The sequence below is a fragment of the Schistocerca piceifrons genome, chromosome X (assembly GCF_021461385.2).
Source record: "Schistocerca piceifrons isolate TAMUIC-IGC-003096 chromosome X, iqSchPice1.1, whole genome shotgun sequence".
NCBI classification, from domain to species: Eukaryota; Metazoa; Arthropoda; class Insecta; order Orthoptera; family Acrididae; genus Schistocerca; species Schistocerca piceifrons.
The window spans coordinates 429,967,555-429,989,541 of NC_060149.1; the positions used below are offsets into that span (position 1 = coordinate 429,967,555).

Sequence of the window (21,987 nt, forward strand, 5' to 3'; positions counted from 1 at the left end):
GCGGCTATGCATGCTACTACACTAGTTCAACAAACAGCAGAAAGAGAATAATATTGACTATTTGTGATTTTACCTGCCTATACGAGGCGAATAGTGTGTTCATTTATTAAAACCATAACATCTTACATTGAGATAACTTATTGAGATATTTGTACAGTTTCATAGCAGACTTTTGATTCAGTTATGTAGGCATACTTTGAGTCAAGTCACGCATAATTTTTAAAATATGGAACAAATATTGATGTGATTTGATTTCTATCCGTTTTCTTGTTTATACAGTTAGCAAGTAGCATTAAGTGGTCCGATGATATTCCGATTTTTGTAAAAATATCGTGCTTTTGGGCTAAAGTAAAACGTAAAATGGAAAAAGAAAAACGTAAAATTAAAGATCGTGCGCTGAATTGATTTTCTTTTCGTATGGCTAATCCAGTTCCGGGCTGAAGGCCCCAACACTTTAGTAAATATCTGTCTGAAAAATCCAGTGTTGTTATTATTGTTGTAGCTCCGCCTCAAATAAGAAATAATGTTTAGGTCAATGGTATTAAGGTGAATCATGAAGTTTACTGCACACATAATATGGAATGTAAAAAATTGTGTTCTGCGTTAGCGTATAAATTGTTTACGTATGATAAATCAAAATATTAGGTACCAGTGGTAACTTGTTTACAAATACAGTCGGTGTGATCTTGTTCAAGTTCTTCATCTGTGCATGATGTTATTAGTGTTTAGATGAACTGCTTTGAGACGTCAGCAGTAGATATGCACACGTACTATAGTTTTGTGCGTACGCGGAAAAGTAACGCGTTTGACGCATAAACTGGCAGGCGTAAGTATTTTTTTCTGTTCACAGCTGATTTGCACGTATATGGCAAAGGCAATAAATAACGGGAAGACAAAGTTTGAGCGCCAGTACAATCTTTCCGGCCCATAGTTACCGAAGAAGGATGCGCTACACAGTGTATGCAGTTGGAAATAACAGATGACAGCGTTTTTTGTTAGCAGTACCTGTCATTCGGTTTCACCTGCTTTTATTCTATACAACGTTTAATGCATCGGAACTGTTTTGGTACTTCGTGTTCCGCTTCTGCAGTTGCGTGAGACATGACTTTCCGTCAATATTGTTGTTCGTCCAATCTTTCAAATTGACAATGTTTGTTGTATTTCAATGAAATATATGCCAACAACACCGAAGTGAACCGTGTGCAGATACTTCGACCACGCTTTTCTGTCCTCGAACGTGAGTTGTGATCTGTCAAAAAGTCCCATACGTGTTACATTGCACCCGGGTATGTTAACAGAACATGTTTTCGATCGACGACGAATGCTGAAGGAATGGAAGAAGAGGAAAGTTGTGAAGATATCTGTTGAAACCGGCAGTATTCTCAGTCACCGAAATGAGGTCTCCGAGAAAATTTCAACACTTTTACAACCTGACATCCTGGATATCGTACACAAACCGCATGCAAGAATTGAATGTTGCACGATGCATACTTTGTAGCTTTCCTGCTTGAACGTTGTTATGACAAGTTTCTTCAGAGCTCAAACTCTTGTTTGTGTCGTTAAAGGTTAGTTGTTGTATTTCTTGTATTACGTATCGAAACCTTTATTCCCAATCAATGTGTTGATCCTCTTTGCATAATGTTGCTTGAAGATGTAGCAAATGGAACTGTACATATAGCATTAGCAAAAGGTTTGAATCAAGATTTGTTGCTGTTTTGGTGTATAATTCTGTGAAGTAATGTAGTATTTATGTACATTAGGTGCTTATACTTATGTAGCAGGCTTCTTTTATTTCGTGTAATTCATTTTGTAGTGCATACCATTATTAGTTGTTGGTATCAGAATTGCAAGTGACACCTCCAAAGAAATTTATGCGACTGTTTCACAAGTAAATTTGGTTGTGGTTTTTATATTATGTTTCAGATGATGTGACGACAAATTGCCATGCGCAAAAATCAATTCTTTGCATTTGTGTTTGTGTCCTTTTGTTTGTGGACTGTAGTGACATATTATCTGTTCCAACACCGACCTCTCGGAACGCGCTTCCCAGATGTAAGTATTGCATTGATTTAGTAATAACATTGTGTTCTTGCTATGAAAAATGTTTATGCTTTGATATGTCTGTGCTTGTTATGTGTTCAGTGTTTGTATTTTTTGATAACTTCAGTGTTATAGCTTTGGTGGATGTCTCCATGCTTTACATTCTTGATTCTGACCTCATATGGTGTGGGCATTTTATGAAACACACATGGCAACCTATTATGACAGTGCCTGTGGCACCCCATACAGTTATTGTGAGAAGTGTTGTAGCACAGTCGTTAGCTTAGGCTTGGAAGGTGGGTTCACTTTCTTAATGATATAGGGATTGTAGGAATCTGCCTAAATAACCATCATGTAAATGAAAACAAAAGTGGATTGTAAATTTGAAATACTGAGGCTTACTCTCTCATATTGGTACAATAGAGAGAACTGTGTATCATTATAAATTTGACATGATGTAAAACTCTCCTTCCTTGCCAAACTGAACTACCTTTTTTTAAAAAAAAATAAAAAAAATAAAATAGTGATCTCAGAAGTTCTGAGATTGTCTCTTTCCTGCCCTCCATCCGTTAGTAGTGCAGTAGGCATAAGCATAGTTCATGTTATTAAAAGTGGGTTGTAGAAGTTTTGAAATTGTAATATTGATAGTTAAGAAAAATCTTGTTACTATGTAGTGGTCATGTCCTTTGGTATGATAAAAGTAAAGTTGTGAGGTCATGCAGAAGTCGTTACTCCAGCACTATTTCAAATAACAAAAATATGAAAATCATAATATTTACATATCAAAAGCTGTATAGTTAAGTGTCTTTATTGTGATGAGGGGGGAGGGGGTGGGGGAGAAAGTTTTAACCTAAGAAACATCACAATCATGCCTTTTTCCATTAAAACAATGGAAAGTCCATTCTTTTTCATTGTGCCCATTGCAACTTAATGCCTCCTCTACTACATCACTATTATTCAAATCTACATTTAAGTTGATAAGAATTGCCAGCATCCACATACCCATTTGTGGAGTGCGTTTATGTTGCAGTTCATGAGTTTGTACACAACAAGTTGATTACAGACATTATGGTGGTACTTGGTACCAGTATCTTTGATATGAAATTTTATTCCTTTCATCTGTAGGAGAGAGACTGTATTCAAAGGAAGCTTTCACAGAATTATTTACTGTTTTAAACTATCCAAACCATTATGTTTCAATTGGAGTGTACAGGTAATGTACAAATGTTTGTCTGTTCACACAAATGGAGACACAGCTATGTATGTAGATTAAAGCAAAAGCCATTTCATTACAGGACCATATGTGTAATTTTTGGTACTTGTCTTTACATTGTACCCTGAAACTGACTAGAATTTTTGTTTGTTTGTGATGCTGTAAAGTGACACAGAATTACCTTTTTTTTTAAATTTGGAACTATCTGTGCTCACAATCACTTTATAACAAGTAAATGCATCATGTCGGCTTAAAAACTGAAATGAGAAGTCTTTCTGATAACAAGAGAAAATATTTTGTACCTAAAGGGTGATGCAGTGGAGCTGTGCAGATAACATGAAAAGAAAAACAGGAAAGTTGGACTTTGTTCGAGTAACTCTGGAAATTGGGATAAAGTTACATTTTGAGTAGTAGGGCCATTCCATGCCAAGTCGTCTAACTTCGGGAAAAGGTTCCCACATGGCAGTCACCGATTTTGCTGACATTCTGTGTGAACATTTGCCCATGTTCCCAGTGAGCATTGGTAAAGTTTCACTTTGATCAGTATAATATTTCCAGAGACAGTCATTTGTTTGACCCCATAGTGCAGCTATGTAAAGTACTGCCCTGAGTTTTCAGCAAATTTGAGCATGTTGTCATCTCTGGCAATATTTTCTTGAAAGAGACAAAATTAGGCCATCTTGTACAACTCATTGCACTCTATTAATGAAAACAATAAAAAAAAATATTTCTTGAGCAATTTTCATATGGATCATTTGAAGCAAAGTGGGCTGAAAAAGAGAGAATCTTGAAAAAATGTAGAGTTTAGCTTTTTATACCTCCGGAAGTAATTGTGGGATAAACCTGACTGAAACTTTGCAAGTTATAACTCGCCAATACAAGGTTTTAGAATATAAAATTTCATTCCCCTACTGCTTTCCAACAGTTTACAAATTGAGGGCAAATTTGAATATTTTTGTAAAAATGTCAAAAATGGCTGCTTGTAGCCCGTCTTTTGAAGGAGGGGGGGGGGGGGGGGAAGGGGTATCTCCTGAAAACTTTTTCAAAATGTTTTCATCAGAATGGACATGTTCTTAAAAACTAAATTTGCTTTTGTAATGCAAGCATATAAAGCCCTAAAACATGACGACAAGACGGAGGTGTACTTAAAATATGCCCATATTCCACTGGTCCTCAAATTAAATCTGACATTTTTTATTGTTCTACAGCTGGTTAGTACTTTTTGGGGGAAGGTAATGCTAAAGTTCTTCATGAGGTGGAAGTGAGATTGAGTTGGAAAAACGTAAAAAAAAAAAAAGGTATCTTTTGTAACAACTGATCTTGACACATTTCAGCCTGTTTTTCTGCTATGATAACCACTGAATCAAACTGGTTATGCACGTCACAATTTAACCTTAACTACCAAGGTGCTGGACATTATGGTAGTAAAATTGTTGCATAACAAGTGCAACAGACATTGTATAAAGTGCCTTCAAGTTTTACACCACTGTCACATTAAGTTTTGAGGAAGTTCATAATAGTCTAACTGACATTTTTAGTAAAGACTCTTGTTATAGAGAATTTTGAGTATGTCTTTTTTACTGTGAAATGCTGTTGGCATGCTTGTTTAATTTCAGTGTATAAAGTATAACATATTTTTCTTCATATAGTTTGTGGTTTATGTGATGTGACTAAAAATTATTTAAATATGTTGTTATGGTCCATGGTGGCTTAAAAACTTCAGGCTGCTTTTCAGGTCAGAAAACTTGTGCATCCCCGTTGCCATTGGGGCAATGCCCAATAGTTGTGCATCAGCAGTAGCCACCAGTGGATTTCTTTACCACTGGATCCCAAGCCTGATGATTCATTTCTTTGTGTGTCAGAGGACAGGAGAGGCTTGTGGCTACACACTTGAGTGGAAATTTTTAGGCCTTCATTTTGTACACGCCTGTGCTGATAGGCCACGCTGCTTACTTTGAATTCGGTTGGGATTATGGAAGTGTCAGATTCCACCCGTCTGCTTTGACCCCTGATGTTATCAATGTGGCGGAAATGGCTTTTCTGAGCGTCTCCAATATGGCGCCTATGATGGCACTACATACACACAGCAACAAACACGAAAATACGTATAAATAAGACAATAACATCTCTCTCCCAAAATAAAATCAAAGTAACGGGACAACTGCGGGAAACTGGGATTTTTGGGAGGGGACAAGATAAATATAACAGAAAAAAACCCACCAAGATCCCAAAACATACAAAATGATGAAAAAAATAATGAAAATCTACAGGAATCAGACACTTCCCTTGAACTATACAGGTCAACCGCAGCTGATTATACCAAAACACCAACGCCTACAGCAAAAACTACGGAAATTGGAATCAGACATTTCGCTTGACCACAGCTGACAATACCAAACCATCAATACCTACATATAAAACTACGAAAATTGGAATCGGTCTTTTCCCATGACCTATATAGGTCAACCATAACTATTGATACGAAAAAATCAATACCTACAACTACAAAAAACAAAACCAAAACCATGCAAAAATTCAAAAGTCAAACACCCTTGCGTAAATTAAGACACATTCAATACACAATAAATACACAAAACGTTACAGCTCGAGAAAAATAGACCCAAAAAAACAATTATTTACCATCAACAAATTGTGGCGCTGCCGAGTAGATCAGACATCCCAAAAACACACACAGACACACACACACACACACACACACACACACACACACACACACACACACACACACACACATATATCTGCAAACACAACCAACTTATAAACTGCATGCTGTAATGACATCACACCACAATACCCTTACATCATGAGTCAAAGCAGACTTGTGGAATCGGACATTTCCATTGACCCCTTCCACTGACATTTGCACAGTGAAGAGAGAGAGAGTGTGTGTGTGTGTGTGTGTGTGTGTGTGTGAGAGAGAGAGAGAGAGAGAGAGAGAGAGAGAGAGAGAACTGTTCATGATTGTCAATAAGTGCTGCACACTGTTGTGTCCAGCAAAAAATCTATGGGTCCTTCACATACCATCTGCAGAAAGTCAAGGCAATAGTTGTGAACGTGTGCTCACAACAGTACTATGAACTCCAGCCACAATTCAACTGGCAGTTCAACTTATATTGGTCTCTCCTGTGCAACCAGGTCAGTCCATGAGTGATAAGAATGGCATACCACTTTGCAGTGCCATTAAAGATAAGTTTCTCTGCGGTATCTTTGAGTATCCTGCTGTGGCAATTAAAAAGACTTACCTCTTCATACACACTTCCTGCTGGAAATCTTGTGATATTACATCTTCTTGTAGCTGATGTCTGAACCACTGCTATCTTCAGGTATATAAGAATGTAGATGTAACTGTTGTTCAGACAGCTCTTCACGCATAAGAATAACATGTGTTCAGTGTTCGCAACTCTTTGTGAGTGCTGGGAGTGGTTTGTTTCTAGTGTGCATGGCCCCACATCTGTTATTGACATCTGCTATTGGATAGAAATAGAGAGTAATTGATACAGAATTCTGAAAGTCTTCTGTATGTACAGTAGATTTCTCAATACCACATGGTACTACTGACATACAGTGAAATGTAACAAATGCAGAAAATATTATTAACTGCATGTACATGGAAAAATTTTTGAAAACTTGATACCATCATGCAACTTTCTGCTCTTCTCTCAATTGCTTAGAGTGTCAGTTGACACAGAATATTTGAAGGGAAATCTTTCTGAGTACAGTCATGCTGCATATCTGCATCAACCTTGCTGTATGCATGCAACAGATCTTTTGGCACACGGTACATTGTCGACTATGATTTGAGCCCAGAATATGCAAATTAAAGTTTAGGCTTTGTCGGTCCATCTTTGGTAATTAGTAATGTGTTCCATACCTACTTATCAGGACACTGGAGTCACTCTAATGAAACTTCAGTACTCCACAATGCCCAAACCATTAATTTATGAGCATGGGTTCTCTCTTGGAAGAATAACCCCTCAACCTAATATGCCTATCTAGTGTCACTTTTACACATCCTCTATGGAAACAATTCTTAATCAAAGGTTTCATCATATTGACTGTACCTACTTGTAATGTGCATTGTGAAGCTCGCTGCTTGCTAAAAGCTCATTAGTTTGTGTATTAATTACATCTGAATGTGGTGTTTCCAGCTAACTAATTTTTTTTATGTTTTGTAGGTGCCCAGGCTGTCAAACACAAATTCATAAGAAACTGATGCCCCATAATACAAATTTTCCACATGGAAGCTTCAAGTAGTCCAATCAAATGTGAATGATGATTGAAATGTATGACGTATTTGTAGAGGAAACAGTTGCTGCTGCAATTTTTGACCCATTATTGCTACACTTCTTGGCATAGTTTTATGCCAAGAAGTGCAGAAAGAGAATGGGTAAAAAATTGCTGGAACTGTGACAGTTGTGGAGATGATTAAACTAGAACAAAAGTTAGTGATACTAATGAAGGAAATCATAAAGGGAAATAATAAGCACGAAACAAGTATCCCATTAAAAGTTGACCAAAATTATGCAGAAAGTAGCTGAAGAAAAATACAGTTAGTAAGTTGATGGTATGTGATTTGTGGAATCACAGACTGAATAAGCATTTAAAATGGAGGAAAGAAAGAAATTGCCTCCAAATAAATCAAATGCCATACTAAAATGTGACATTTCAGTGTGTAAGTTCAGTGTTATAACTGGAAACAACTGTGTAATTATATTTTTGAGTAATAGTCTGCAACAAATTCGATATGGAGTTGCATGAATGTTTGAACTGTTCACGGTATATAGGCTAAGTAATTTACTGGGTAGACTGATCAAGCAACTGTCATAGTATTAGTGAAGAAGTAGAGGAATTGGCATGTCTACCTTCTGGTTTGTGTTAGTAGTGTAGTGCTACTTTTGATCAAAGGGGTTTTGTATCAGATGTTTCAGTTGCCATATAATTTTTGTTCTGGTAATTACAGGGCGTGACAATTGTTTCAGTTCTTTTCACTGACACTTGCACAGTGAAGAAGAGTGAATTTTATAGAACCAATGTGGCAGTCAGTCTTAGTGTTGCATGAGAAAATTGTTCATCTCATATATTCAGTACCCTTCCAGATTCCAGCTATAAATTACTGTAAAACATTTGAAGAGAGAGGTTGGTGAGGGGGAGGGGGGGGGTCCATTCTACAGAATAATAGCAACCCTAGAATTCTTTGGAAAATCCAGCCACAAACATGGAAAAAATAAACAGGATATCCATGTGCGTAACTCCCCGCAGCTGTGTGGCAAGCATAACAGATGTAAATAATGTACATTTTTGAAGCTAAAATGGCAAGTTATTAAGAGAAAGCAAGAGAAAAATGTACAGGGATGGGAAGCTCCTCAAAAACATATGATTTAAACATAGTTCGCTTAATAGCAGAAGTGTAGCTCATTTTCATGTTCTACAGCTAGAGTCGAGCACAGTGCAGGTTTCAGCCTGCCTACCCCTGTCTTGCAGCCTGCTCATATGGTACATGTGCCAGCCCAGCTGTCTCACTGCACTGTGAAGCTGAGGGCAAGCTGCTGGTCCAGCCCAGTGGGATGACATGCTTTGTCAACTAGTCACTTCCTCAGCCCACTGAAGTTACTCATTGGATCAACCTGTTGCCTCTACTGCAGTTCATTCTGCATGCCTCTACAATGCCCTGAATTTATCCTTGTGTATTGTTATTTCAATTAACTGTACAGTTTTACGTGGACAGCAGTTTCAGTGAATGTTTGAGCTTCACTCTAGTGTCAGTTTATCCAGTCTTTTCATATCCACCCAGTCACATTATCTACATAGATAGCTCTTTTTATGCTCAGAAGAGAGTATATAATACCAACAATAATCACAGAATATCTTTCCCTTGGATAGACTCTTTAAGTCTACTTATTAATAATCCAAATAGTGCATATCAAGAATATCATACATTGATGGAGTTAAAGACACCACATTTTTGTATTGTGGAATTACTGATAGTCACAATGTAAGAAACCAGTGACACACAGTAGGAATCAAGTATGACACAATCTCATATTTTCTCCCCATAAGTTTTGGGATGTTGCAGATAGACATAAGATGTTCTGCAGCACATGCAGTGAGCTAGAGTGATTAGTCTGTAATCAGCAAGCACAGCATAGTGTACTGTTGAGTTGGTGGGTTGGATACTATCCTGCCACCTATGGTGTGGTAAGCTGCACTTGGCTCACAACTGTAGCGTGTGAGTCTGTATGTGCCATTGCATGTTTTATGGGCAAGACAGCTTGAAACCTAAACTGTGCACAACTCTAGCATCAGCCTCTCACCCTTTGAAAGCACTGGAAAATTTGAAAGCTGAAGCAACTTTGCACCATAAACTGCATGTGACATACATTTTTGTGATCTTGTGTATATGATAAATTGTAATGTAACCTTTATACTCATAATTGTGATTTGACTCAGGATCCATATGCTTAGTAAAATTAGGAGCGAGGCTGAGAATAGTGTGTCATGTCATTTGTGTATGATTAATTTTGAATATAAAGATGTTTGATACTTCTTATATCTGAGCTGTTTTCTAACAACTATAAATTGATGCACACATACGTTCGTGCACACGTATGTAAATCAGTAAATACATGAAGAGATCATAGCCTTATGATTCTGTTGCAGAAGGCATCTGTTGTAGAGGACCCTTTAGCAAGACTGGAAAAAAAGTTGAAGGAACATTTAAAAGCCAACAAAAACTTATTCAGAGAAATACAGGAATTTGTTTTTAAGGAAGGTAACAATATTTTTTTTATTTCAAATATTTGAAGGCTTCATATTGTTGTGATTTTAAATATTTAGCTATGGTTTGAAGAAATCACAAATATCCATTTGATTCTCAAGTTTTAAAGAAAAACGTATTTAAGTTGACATTTACATAATTATTGTTGTTCAAGTAATATTGTTTTTAATAATTAGTATAAATAATAATAATAATAATAATAATAATAATAATAATAATAATACTTACTTACTTACTTACTTACTTACTTACTTATCGCGAATGGACCCAGAAGGATCACGCAAAGCTTTCTGACGTCGTTTCTTCCATACTTCTTTCATTCGTTCTCCATGTTTTCTTTTTCTTTCTTCTGTCCATTTTGTTCCTGGTCTCTTTAGTGCTTCCTTCTCCAACAATACAATCCACTTTTCCGCCTTATTTCTAAAAGTTTTTCTATCTTTGACATCTTTAAGTTCAATATTTGCTTTTTGTAAATCTAATTTTACTTGGCTAATCCATGGTGTTGTTGATTTGACTTTTTCTATGTAAGTGAGAATTCTGTTGGTGAGTCGTGTGGGGGGAAGTCTAGTGACATGTCCATAAAATTTTAATCTTCGCCTTCTTATGTCTGCTGCCAGGTTTGATATAGTTTCTGTGGTTCTTCTTGATTGTATCCGGTATCCTTCTTCTGTTAATTTTGGACCTAAAATCTTTCTCATAATTTTGCGTTCTTCTTTTAGTATTTTTTCTAAATCACATTTTGTGTGGAGTGTGAGCGTTTCACTAGCATATAGTGCTGCTGGCTTAATTACTGCGCAGTAGTGTCTGATTTTTGTGTTCGAGGAGATGCATTTTTTATTGTATATTTCATGTGTCATACCATATGCTCTCTTCATTTTCTGTTGTCTGATCTTCTGTGCAACTTTCTCTCCTCCGGTTGGCTCCAAAATTTCACCTAGGTATTTAAAATGTTTTACTCTATTTATTTTTCCATATTTTGTGTTCAAACTGTGTATATGGAATTTCGTACAGAAAAATTCTGTCTTTTGAAACGAAATTTGTAAACCTACTTTATCCGCGCATTCCTTAAGGATCTCTATTTGTTTGGTGGCGATTTCTTCATCATCTGCAAGTATGGCCAAGTCGTCCGCGAATGCTAAACAAGATATCTCCACGTTGTCTTTGGTTCTACCAAGATGGATTGGTTTCCAGTAGGATTGATTTTTTAATTCTTTTTCCCATACCTTAATGACTTTATCCAGGACTATATTAAACAGAAGTGGAGATAGCCCGTCACCTTGACGTACTCCAGTTTTTATGAGAAAAGGTTCAGAGATTTCTCCCCTGAATTTAACTTTAGATACAGTGTCTGTCAGTGATTCTTTGATAAGCCTTAGTGTTTTGGAGTCAAGTCCAAGTTCCTCTAAAATGTTAAACAAAGATTGCCGGTCAATTGAGTCATAGGCTTTCTTAAAATCTACAAATGTACAAATTATGGGGCATTTCTAATTGCTTTGTGTTTTAATATTGTCTTTAAATTAAATATTTGTTCTATGCATGAGCGACTGGGGCGGAAGCCTGCTTGATAATCACCAATTTGGCGTTCCAGCTGCTCTTGTGTTCTTTTCAGCAGGCATGTTGAGAGAATTTTGTAGGTGACTTGTAAAAGTGAGATTCCCCTGTAGTTATTGACATTTGTTCTGTCTCCTTTTTTATGTAACGGGTGAATAAGGGCACATTTCCAATCCTCTGGTAATTTTTCTGTTTCCCATATTTTCGTTATTATTTTTGTGAGCTCTTGCAACGTCTTTGGTCCTAGGTTTTTTAATAGCTCTGCAACAATGCCATCTTCGCCAGATGTTCTATTATTTTTTAGGTTTTTAATGTGACATTTGATTTCTTCCTGTGTTGGTGGTAATGAATCCGGTTGAGCGTTGGCACAGATTTCTTTGGGAAACCTTAAACTAGGTTCTGGGCAATTTAGTAGGTTAGAAAAATATTGAGCCAATACTTGACAGTTTTCCTGGTTTGTTAGGGCTAATTTACCATCTGGTTTTCTGAAACATAAATTTTGAGGGATATATCCTCGTATTTTATCTGCGAAAGTTCTGTAGAAGTCTCTTGTATTATAGTTTTGGAAATTTTCTTCTATGCCATCCAGTTGTGCCTTTGTGTACTTCCTTTTTGCTTGCCTAATAGATTTTGAAACATGTTTTCTAACCTCGTTAAATAAATGTAGACTTTCTTGTGATTTTTTACTGTTATATTCTTGAAATGCCTTTTTTCTCCTTTCCAATGCATTTTCACAGTCTGAATCCCACCAAGGGTGTTTGAATATCTTTTTCAAGGGAATAGTTTCCTTAGCTATTCGCGTGATTTTAGAATGAAATTCTTCCCATGTGTTTGCCTTTTCCTTCTCCCATTCTTCTTTTACTTTAGATTCTTTAATCTTCTTGGTGTCATATTTCTGTTTTCTTCTGATGACTTCTTCGTGCTGTAAACTTGATTTTAATTCTAGTTAGGTAATGGTCTGAATCAATGTTTGCTCCTCTGCGTACTTGGACTTCGTAAATTTCTTTTTGTACTGGGTATGAAATCGCCACATGATCTATTTGAAACTCGCCAATTTGTTGTATAGGAGATCTCCATGTCTTTTGTTTTCTTGGACATTTTCTTAGAGATGTTGACATTATCTTCAGGTTATTCTGCTTACATAGTTCGACGAGCCTTGTACCATTTTTATTGGTAAATTTATGTGCAGGATATTTGCCTACGGTTTTTTGGTGGATTTTCTCTCTACCAATTTGGGCATTAAAATCGCCGAGTAGAACTTTTGTATCATCTTTTGGAATCTTGGCCATTATATTCTCCAAATTTTCCCAGAACTTTTCTGTTTCTATGGGGTTTTTCTTGTTGTCTCCGTTTGTGGGAGCATGAACATTAACCATTGTGTATGTTTTGTTGGCACATTGTAAGCGCATCGTCATTATCCTATTATTTACGGGAGTAACTTCCTTGATGGAGCTGAGCACGCTCTTGTGTATGATAAACGCCATCCCGAGATGGGGGGCTCCTCTTCCGATTCGTTTATCCGTCTTGCTCTTAAAGATGCGATAGTTGCCATAATCTGATGTTTCTTCATCTGTAAAACGTGTCTCCTGTAAAGCTAGTATTACTATCTTTTGCTTTTCAAGTTCTGTTGTAAGGTTTAGAAGTTTCCCTGGTTGGATTAATGTATTTATGTTAAAGGTTCCAATGTATGTAGGTGTTTTAAGTGGAAGTTTGCCAGAGAGCTCCGACTTTCTCTGATGTAATTGTGTAAGTCCAGGTTCCCCAGAATCCGAATTCCTGGTTGCCATCTGTTGATGGGTGGATTGGTTACCACCTGGGGTAATGTTGTTATTACTTGCACGAGTCATACTTGCTTGTAATCAAGTTGGTCCAGTGTTTCCACTGGGTGTTTAGACCAGGGATTGTTAGTTCCTGGTGCATTATGACCAGCCGCACATTGTGTGAACAGACGCTGACCAGGATGCCGATGGTTCCCACTTCAGACGCGTCCTGGATTTGGGTGTTGACAGTGCTTATTGTAATGGCGGCACTTACTCGCCATGACACAGCAACATCTTCGGGTTCTGTGGTTTTTGAATGAGTGTGACCCTTGCCAAAAGTCACCCTCCCACACCCTCGTGATGCTGCCGCCTCGGTCCGGGACTGCTTATTTGGGTTTCCCCTTATTCGCAGCTGTCCACCATATCTGATGGATCGTTCGCTATCCGCCACCTGCGACCCGCCCTGTACCTGAGGCTCGGCTAGGGATAATAATAATACTAATAATAAATATTTTTATAATCTTCAAATTTCATATATTTTGCATTGCTTAAATATGAGAATGTTTGCAATACTAATCAACAATATTAATTACAAAGTTGTACTACAAAATGGGGGTCAAGAGATATGAAAAGCCAAGCTAATTAGAGAGATTGTTGTATAACTAACATGAAATCTTGAAACGTAACATATCCCATAGGCATGTGGAAATAGATTATACTACTGGAGCAAGATGGGAAACTGTCCCACAGAGGTATAGATCAGGAGGACGAATTGGATACAGAACAGTGACAGATGTTCCTGTCTCATCACTTTCTTTCGTACAATACCATATTGCCATCAGTGATGGGACTTGCTTGTGTTGTAAATACTCCCCACCCACCTTCCTCCTCCTCCTCCTCCTCCTCCTCCTCCTCCTCTACTGCTGTCACTTTTTCTTATATTGCTGTCAAACCTAACATTTTGTGCCTGACTGTTTCTCACCACATCTTGTATATCTTTACTGTTTTGTTAATATTCAGGACTTCTTGATCAGGGTAACTGGTCCAGCCTGAGAATCTCATTTGTTTCCATTTACATTGCCTTATATCCATGTGCTTGCTGGCATTTTTGAGAGGCTTTCTTGAGTGTTGTTTGACATGCTTCTTTTTTATATCCAAAAATATGAATGGGAATAGAAAAAAAAAGCTACAGGGTTTGAATGTAAGCTTGGAAAAGTGTTCATAGAACTTATTTTAAATTCGTAATCTAGCTGCTAAACGTCCACACTAACAAAAGAAGAGTGGTAGCTTGGTTTCTTCTAATACCTGCTTATTCAGTGAAGCATTTTTAAAGGTACTTGGTATTTGGACATCTACCCTGTTGCCAAGGTTTTACAGGCTGCAGATGGCTGTTAACCAAACATCCAAACCATTATCTAGTTGGACATTGGTTTTCATAAATCAAGGGAAAATACCATGAATAATAACTTGTGAAGTTGTTGTATTGAACATTTCAAAAGTATCACTCTTGAACTCAAAATACAGCATAAATAAAATGTGAAAGCAGTTTCCAAAACAAAGAAAATATGTTTGAACTTAAAAAATGTTTGAAATTTACAGAATGGGTATGTTTGTTTTATAAAAAAAACTAATAGTATCAGTAGGGGATTTTGGGGGGGGGGGGGGGTGTTGTTTACCATTACCATGAGCAGCAAATACTAAGAAGCTGGCATCAATGGTAGTGGCATAAGAGAGCAGTTTTTATTGTACTGTCGTGGGCCCACTCTTGCCTGGGATTAAAATTTTATGAGAAATGGGTGTCACTCTTCCTGCAGGCCACTCTTAGTATGACAATGAGCTAATGAGGAGTGTGTGAGCAACAAAATACCACCAAAGAACTCCCCAAGCTTAATAGAATTTGGGTCAGATTATTGAGTTGGCTACTTCGTGCACAGAATTGTTCATTGTTGAAGATATGAGTTCACGAGATGTGCCCTGTTGCTCAAGTGTCATTATTTTCTTGGATAAATTTATTGGTTATTGTACTGGCATAAATATCAACATAAGCATGACAGTTGTTATTTGCATACAACTGCCTTGTCACAGTTACACGTGGAAAGAATTGGATGTTTTTGCATCTACTTGCTTCCCTTACACAGACAATATCTCATGTGAAGAAATCTGTATCACAGATATTGGATGGGTGATAATAAAATATTGCTTCTAATCAAACTGAAACACAAATATTGTCATTTCACAGTTAGAAGTTAGACTCATTTGTATAGTGAATGGTCTTCTCCATTGATGCACAGTTGAGTGGAATTGTTGACATACAACTGCAAATACTGCTTCCTGTGATGAGTGATGCACACGTGGCTGTCTTATAAGCATGTCTTCTAAGTAGAGTACTCGGTGATACAATCCATCAGACTTCTTGTAACAAGAGCAGATCACGATTAAAACCACATAACAGCAAATATTAGTCACTGGTTAATGTCGTAGACATTGGCTGAACTTTTCGGATGCCAACCCTATGTTTAGAAATTGATGCTGTAGTTTATCAACAGCACAAGGATAAGCATTTAATTGACTCTCCACACCTGTCTGAGTTTGTTGTGTCTCTAACATCTTGGTGGCCCTTAATCATAGTTGAAATCATAAATGTAGATTCTACCAAGTTATTTCTCTCTGGTAGACTCCCTCTCTATTATAGCACTGACTGTCATTCTACTCTGTAATATACTACAGGGTTATTACAAATGATTGAAGTGATTTCACAGCTCTACAATAACTTTATTATTTGAGATATTTTCACAATGCTTTGCACACACATACAAAAACTCAAAAAGTTTTTTTAGGCATTCACAAATGTTCGATATGTGCCCCTTTAGTGATTTGGCAGACATCAAGCCGATAATCAAGTTCCTCCCACACTTGGCGCAGCATGTCCCCATCAATGAGTTCGAAAGCATCGTTGACGCGAGCCCGCAGTTCTGGCACGTTTCTTGGTAGAGGAGGTTTAAACACTGAATCTTTCACATAACCCCACACAAAGAAATCGCATGGGGTTAAATCGGGAGAGCGTGGAGGCCATGACATGAATTGCTGATCATGATCTCCACCACGACCGATCCATCGGTTTTCCAATCTCCTGTTTAAGAAATGCCGAACATCATGATGGAAGTGCAGTGGAGCACCATCCTGTTGAAAGATGAAGTCGGCGCTGTCGGTCTCCAGTTGTGGCATGAGCCAATTTTCCAGCATGTCCAGATACACGTGTCCTGTAACGTTTTTTTCGCAGAAGAAAAAGGGGCCGTAAACTTTAAACCATGAGACTGCACAAAACACGTTAACTTTTGGTGAATTGCGAATTTGCTGCATGAATATGTGAGGATTCTCTACCGCCCAGATTCGCACATTGTGTTTGTTCACTTCACCATTAAGAAAAAATGTTGCTTCATCACTGAAAACAAGTTTCGCACTGAACACATTCTCTTCCATGAGCTGTTGCAACTGCGCCGAAAATTCGAAGCGTTTGACTTTGTCATCGGGTGTCAGGGCTTGTAGCAATTGTAAACGGTAAGGCTTCTGCTTTAGCCTTTTCCGTAAGATTTTCCAAACCGTTGGCTGTGGTACGTTTAGCTCCCTGCTTGCTTTATTCGTCGACTTCCGCGGGCTACGCGTGAAACTTGACAGCACGCGTTCAACCGTTTCTTCGCTCACTGCAGGCCGACCCGTTGATTTCCCCTTACAGAGGCATCCAGAAGCTTTAAACTGTGCATACCATCGCCGAATGGAGTTAGCAGTTGGTGGATCTTTGTTGAACTTCGTGCTGAAGTGTCGTTGCACTGTTATGACTGACTGATGTGAGTGCATTTCAAGCACGACATACGCTTTCTCGGCTCCTGTCGCCATTTTGTCTCACTGCGCTCTCGAGCGCTCTGGCGGCAGAAACCTGAAGTGCGGCTTCAGCCGAACAAAACTTTATGAGTTTTTCTGCGTATCTGTAGTGTGTCGTGACCATATGTCAATGAATGGAGCTACAGTGATTTTATGAAATCGCTTCAATCATTTGTAATAGCCCTGTATTCAGTTATCTGTTACGTACCAGTGATAAAAGCAGATTGCAATATCACCAGTTGAGTTGTGATGGTTTGGCACAACATGATGCTAATAACAATATACTCAAAATTTGTAGCAATCAGTACATGCTTATATTGTTTTTGTGATTTGTTTTCAATTTTTGAACTCTGTTTACATTTTTCTGTCTGTCTTGAAATGCACGTATAATTTTTACATTACCCTGAAAACTTTACACAGTATGTAAAACATGTAAAGGTCCAGACTTCCATCAATTGTGCTATTTATTTCTGTTTTTTGTAGCATACGGCTGCTTCCTGAAACAATAATGATAATTGCATGCCATGTGCATTTTATTACATAACACAATACCATTTTAAATATGGGCATAAACCCACATTGCATAGAATTACACATTTTTGTGAATCGTAGTGGCATAAGAGGGCAGTTTTTATTGTACTGTCATGGGCCCACTCTTGCCTGGAATTAAAATTTTATAATGAAGTAACAGAATAAATCACTCGTCATATTTGTGCTTCTTTCATAAGTTACTGAAGAAGTGTCTCTTTATCTCAGCAATATATAAAAATGTCGTAATTTTTTAGCTGCAAACAACCACATTGGAGAAAACTCACTTGTTGGGAATGAAGCTCAGAATGAAGTCCTGGGAAGTCGACAGAAGAATAGCAAGGTTGGTTTCACATTGGCACAGGTTATTTTAGAACACGGATTCAGATTCTAGGTATCTTGTGTATGTTAATTTACTAGTTTTTCATCAGTAGTCTTCTTTTATATGAAGTTAATAGTTTTTGCTACATAGTCCATTTTTTTCTAAATTAGTTGCGAAGCAAGCAATTGAATTTTGTAGATCATGTTTCATTTTATTATAATGAATTCTTTCAATTTTCTGAACAAACTATACTAATTATGGAACAAACGTTAGTGATAAGCCACTAATGTGGTTTAAACTGCAATTCTGACCTGTGAATGGTTAAAAAAAATTGAAAAATATTTGATCTGTTGTAAAATCAATTTGAAGTCAAAATTGTGTATTCACTCTAACTTTGGATGAAAAAGAAGCTAGTAATGTGATAGTTAAAAGCTTAAACTCTCCTTTTACTGACAAGACTGGTGTCTTTCTCCTAGATGACAGAGACAGAGATTCTCTCTCTTATATAATGTCAAAAAATTATTTGCAACAATGACTGGCTCGTTATTCGAAGTTCAGGCATGTTATGTTTTCCAGTTTCTGTGAGCCCTTTATGTAATTGCATAAGAAGCAGAACATTTTCTTATATGATGTTGAATCATACATGTGACAAAGTTATAATGAAGTATGTCGTTATAAATAGCATGTTGTAATTAAAATGTATGTGATATTTTGTCATGTGGAACTGGTATGGAATCATTAAACATGCACACTGGAAAGACAAAGACACAGAGAGAATCATTTTATAATTTTATCGTACACCATTCATGAAGGAAACAAAGAGGTGACCAAAATGATGCTGGTACCAGGTACCTTTAATTGTATGCTGGGAATTGGCTTGTGGTGTATAAACGTGTCAAATGCGTATGTTGGACAAGTTTTATTTCAACTTGATCCCTATCTAAAACTTTTTTTTTTTTTTTTAGTGAAATGACAGAACAAAGTTTTACATAAAAGGCCAACTGAGTGTCATGATGAATTTCTGTGTGGGCTGTTATAATATATTCAGGACATAATTTTTCTTTAATTATTTGAGGAATTTTGTTATTGACAAGAAATTGAAAACTTTGGCAAGCATTTTGTGTAGCTGTAGTTGGGAATGAAATGACTTACACTTTGTAACAAGGTGTGTGTAAAGTAGACTAGTGGTAAATAAATGGAAAGTATACCACATAATTTTAATCTTCTATCAGCTATCTGTAATGAGCATACAGCTGTTCATTCAAAATATGTGCCAAAAATAATGTCATCCCAAAATAACTGACCTGTTGCAGGGTTTTGCACAGTTGCATCATTATTTTTCATATTTTTAACATCAGTGTTATGGTTTCTATACAGAGAGCTTAGCTTAATGATAATTATACCTTTGGATATGCACAGAATGTTAAGCATTTGATGATTGTTACTAAATCTGTCTTCTCATTTCTGTCTGCATGATACTTGTAAAGTAGTTTGTACTTTTCTAATGAAGAATCTTATTTTACACGTCCTGTAGTGGAAATGGCACAGTGCACGTAATGCATGGTTTAATAATTCATATAATAATTATCTGTCTATGAGCTTCACAATTTAGAATTGTATGTCTGCCTGCATGGAAAAGCTTTAGTTACATATTTCTTTTATATTAAGATCTAACTTGACTGAATAAGGCTAACTCCATTGCTGTTCTAGGTTGAACAGTTGAAAGATATTGCACAACAGAAACTACCAAATGGTGGCCCTGTCATTGCTATAGTTGTGTTTGCGTGCAATCGTATTACCGTCAGCAAGTGTATTGATCAGTTGGTGCGTTACCGTCCATCACGCCATCAGTTTCCTATCATTGTGAGCCAAGATTGTCGCCATAAAGCCACAGCTGATGTTATTGATTCATATAGCAATGAAGTTTTTCATATAGAGGTAAATTACTTTCTCATCTTTGTTGTGTGCTGATTATTATGTACAATATTTAATATCTCATTATGTTATTCAAATTGTAAAAAATCTTCTGAAACAAATGTATGTACCTTTTATTAGTATTTACCCTTTTATTTGGCATTCCATCTTTGTTGAAAAGTGTCAGTGTTGGTGTATTATTGTATTGTGTTGTTGACTAAACACACTGGCCAGTTAATTTAAAATTTTGTTCAACTTTATCTTAGCAACCTGATCAGTCAGAGATTGAAGTACCTCCAAAGGAGAAAAAGTTTCGAGGTTATTTCAACATAGCACGGCATTACGGCTGGGCTCTAAACGAAACATTTTTCAGATTTGGGTTCAACACAGTCATCATTGTGGAAGGTAACATATTGCATTATTACTCACCTTCTTTTTTTCTGTCTTTTCTTCTTTTGCAATGTTCAATGTAGTTTGTGTTCTTTACAGTCTGTGGACAAAAGAGTATATTGTGGGACTTGACTGCAGCTTAAACTGGATAAATAACTGAGGCATAACTAAAAACTGCATTTGTTATTTTTACTGAAAACACATCGTCACAGCCACTGTAGTGTGAATGCAAAACATTTCCACCATATCTGATCTGTATATTAAGTTTATTTTTGAGCTATATAATTCCTCTTGAACTTTTGCATGCGTATCACTATTAGCACTCGCAAGGACACAGATAGTGTGAACCCAGTGGTAAACAGAAATAAATGATTGTGTTTGATATTTATACCTCTCAGGTGTTTGTCAGAGAATGGTCTGCTATGAGTCTGGAATAGTTTGATTATTTTTATCGTTTTGTCGGTCTGTCTGTCTTCACTAACAATGGATATCAGTATCAGATAAATCTGTCAAAAAAAAAAAAAGTGTACAGGCTGTACGAGGGAGCAGTAAAGGTGATGCCCGGAGGAGCAAGTGTAGGTACCTCCTGGTTGTTGTTTTTTTTTTTCCCTACTGGTATTCTCGCTTTACACCTTAGTCTCCAGAAGTAGGAAGCTGTCAGCCTGCGTGTGTCAAGCTGAACCTGGCAAACTGTTCCATTAGACACTGCTGTCTGTCACATGTATGCACAATGCATTACAAAGCAATCACTTGAAAATTATATGATACCCAAATTCAGAAGATAGCACATTGCAATAAATATTTTATAGCTGGAAGTAAACAATCATTTATTTAAACATTATTATGGCTGTGAAATCACCTGGTGGTATTGCTTTTGGGAGGGGGGGGGGGGGGAGTTAACAGCTTTGGGGAGGGAAATAAATATGAAATATAACATTTTATGCAATTTATTGCTGTTTAATTGTCATGTTCTGTAGGCCTGGTATCTGAGAAACCGTTTGAAGCAGTGAGAAAGCTTTTAATTAGCTTTTCTCAGATACCTTAATTCAGAAAGGTGTGTTTCCAAAAACGACATGTTATGCGAGCAAAAAACATGTTCTAATATTCTACAACAGATCGACGTCAGAGATATAGGTCTATAGTTTTGCACATCTGCTCGACGACCCTTCTTGAAGACTGGGACTACCTGTGCTCTTTTTCCAATCATTTGGAACCTTACGTTCCTCTAGAGACTTGAGGTACACCGCTGTTAGAATGGGGGGCAAGTTCTTTCGCGTACTCTGTGTAGAATCAAATTGGTATCCCGTCAGGTCCAGTGGACTTTCCTCTGTTGAGTGATTTCAGTTGCTTTTCTATTCCTTGGACACTTATTCATGGCCCATTTCTGTTACTATGCTGTCAGGTTCAAATTTATTGTAAAAGTGCTTGTGGCGCATGACTTCCTCCAACTCTGACTTTGCATAGCAACCCAAGCTTGAAACAAGTTTCTCTTCAAGCCACTTTGCAATTTCTTCCTTCTTTGTATTTGACTTAAGAATTTTCTCCTTTCTTCTTAAATGCTAACAAACATGTAGATGACGCAGTTCCCTTCTAA

The 21,987-nt window shown here is 37.1% G+C and overlaps 1 protein-coding gene across 3 annotated transcripts in view; it reads left to right on the top strand.

The window, feature by feature from the left end:
- The first annotated feature begins 743 nt into the window (after nt 1-743).
- Nucleotides 744-21,987, top strand: part of LOC124721261 (alpha-1,3-mannosyl-glycoprotein 2-beta-N-acetylglucosaminyltransferase) — a 94,847-nt gene continuing 73,603 nt past the window's right edge. Inside the window, exons 1-6 of one of the 3 annotated variants that reach the window (XM_047246137.1) lie at nt 744-826; nt 1,924-2,052; nt 9,932-10,043; nt 18,025-18,110; nt 19,800-20,027; nt 20,270-20,408. In XM_047246137.1, coding sequence (XP_047102093.1) covers nt 1,945-2,052; nt 9,932-10,043; nt 18,025-18,110; nt 19,800-20,027; nt 20,270-20,408 — 673 coding nt within the window. In that variant the 5' untranslated portion in view covers nt 744-826; nt 1,924-1,944. Of the gene's footprint in view, nt 1,566-1,923; nt 2,053-9,931; nt 10,044-18,024; nt 18,111-19,799; nt 20,028-20,269; nt 20,409-21,987 lie in introns of all 3 variants that reach the window. The other 2 variants (XM_047246136.1, XM_047246138.1) reach the window with 2 other exon arrangements.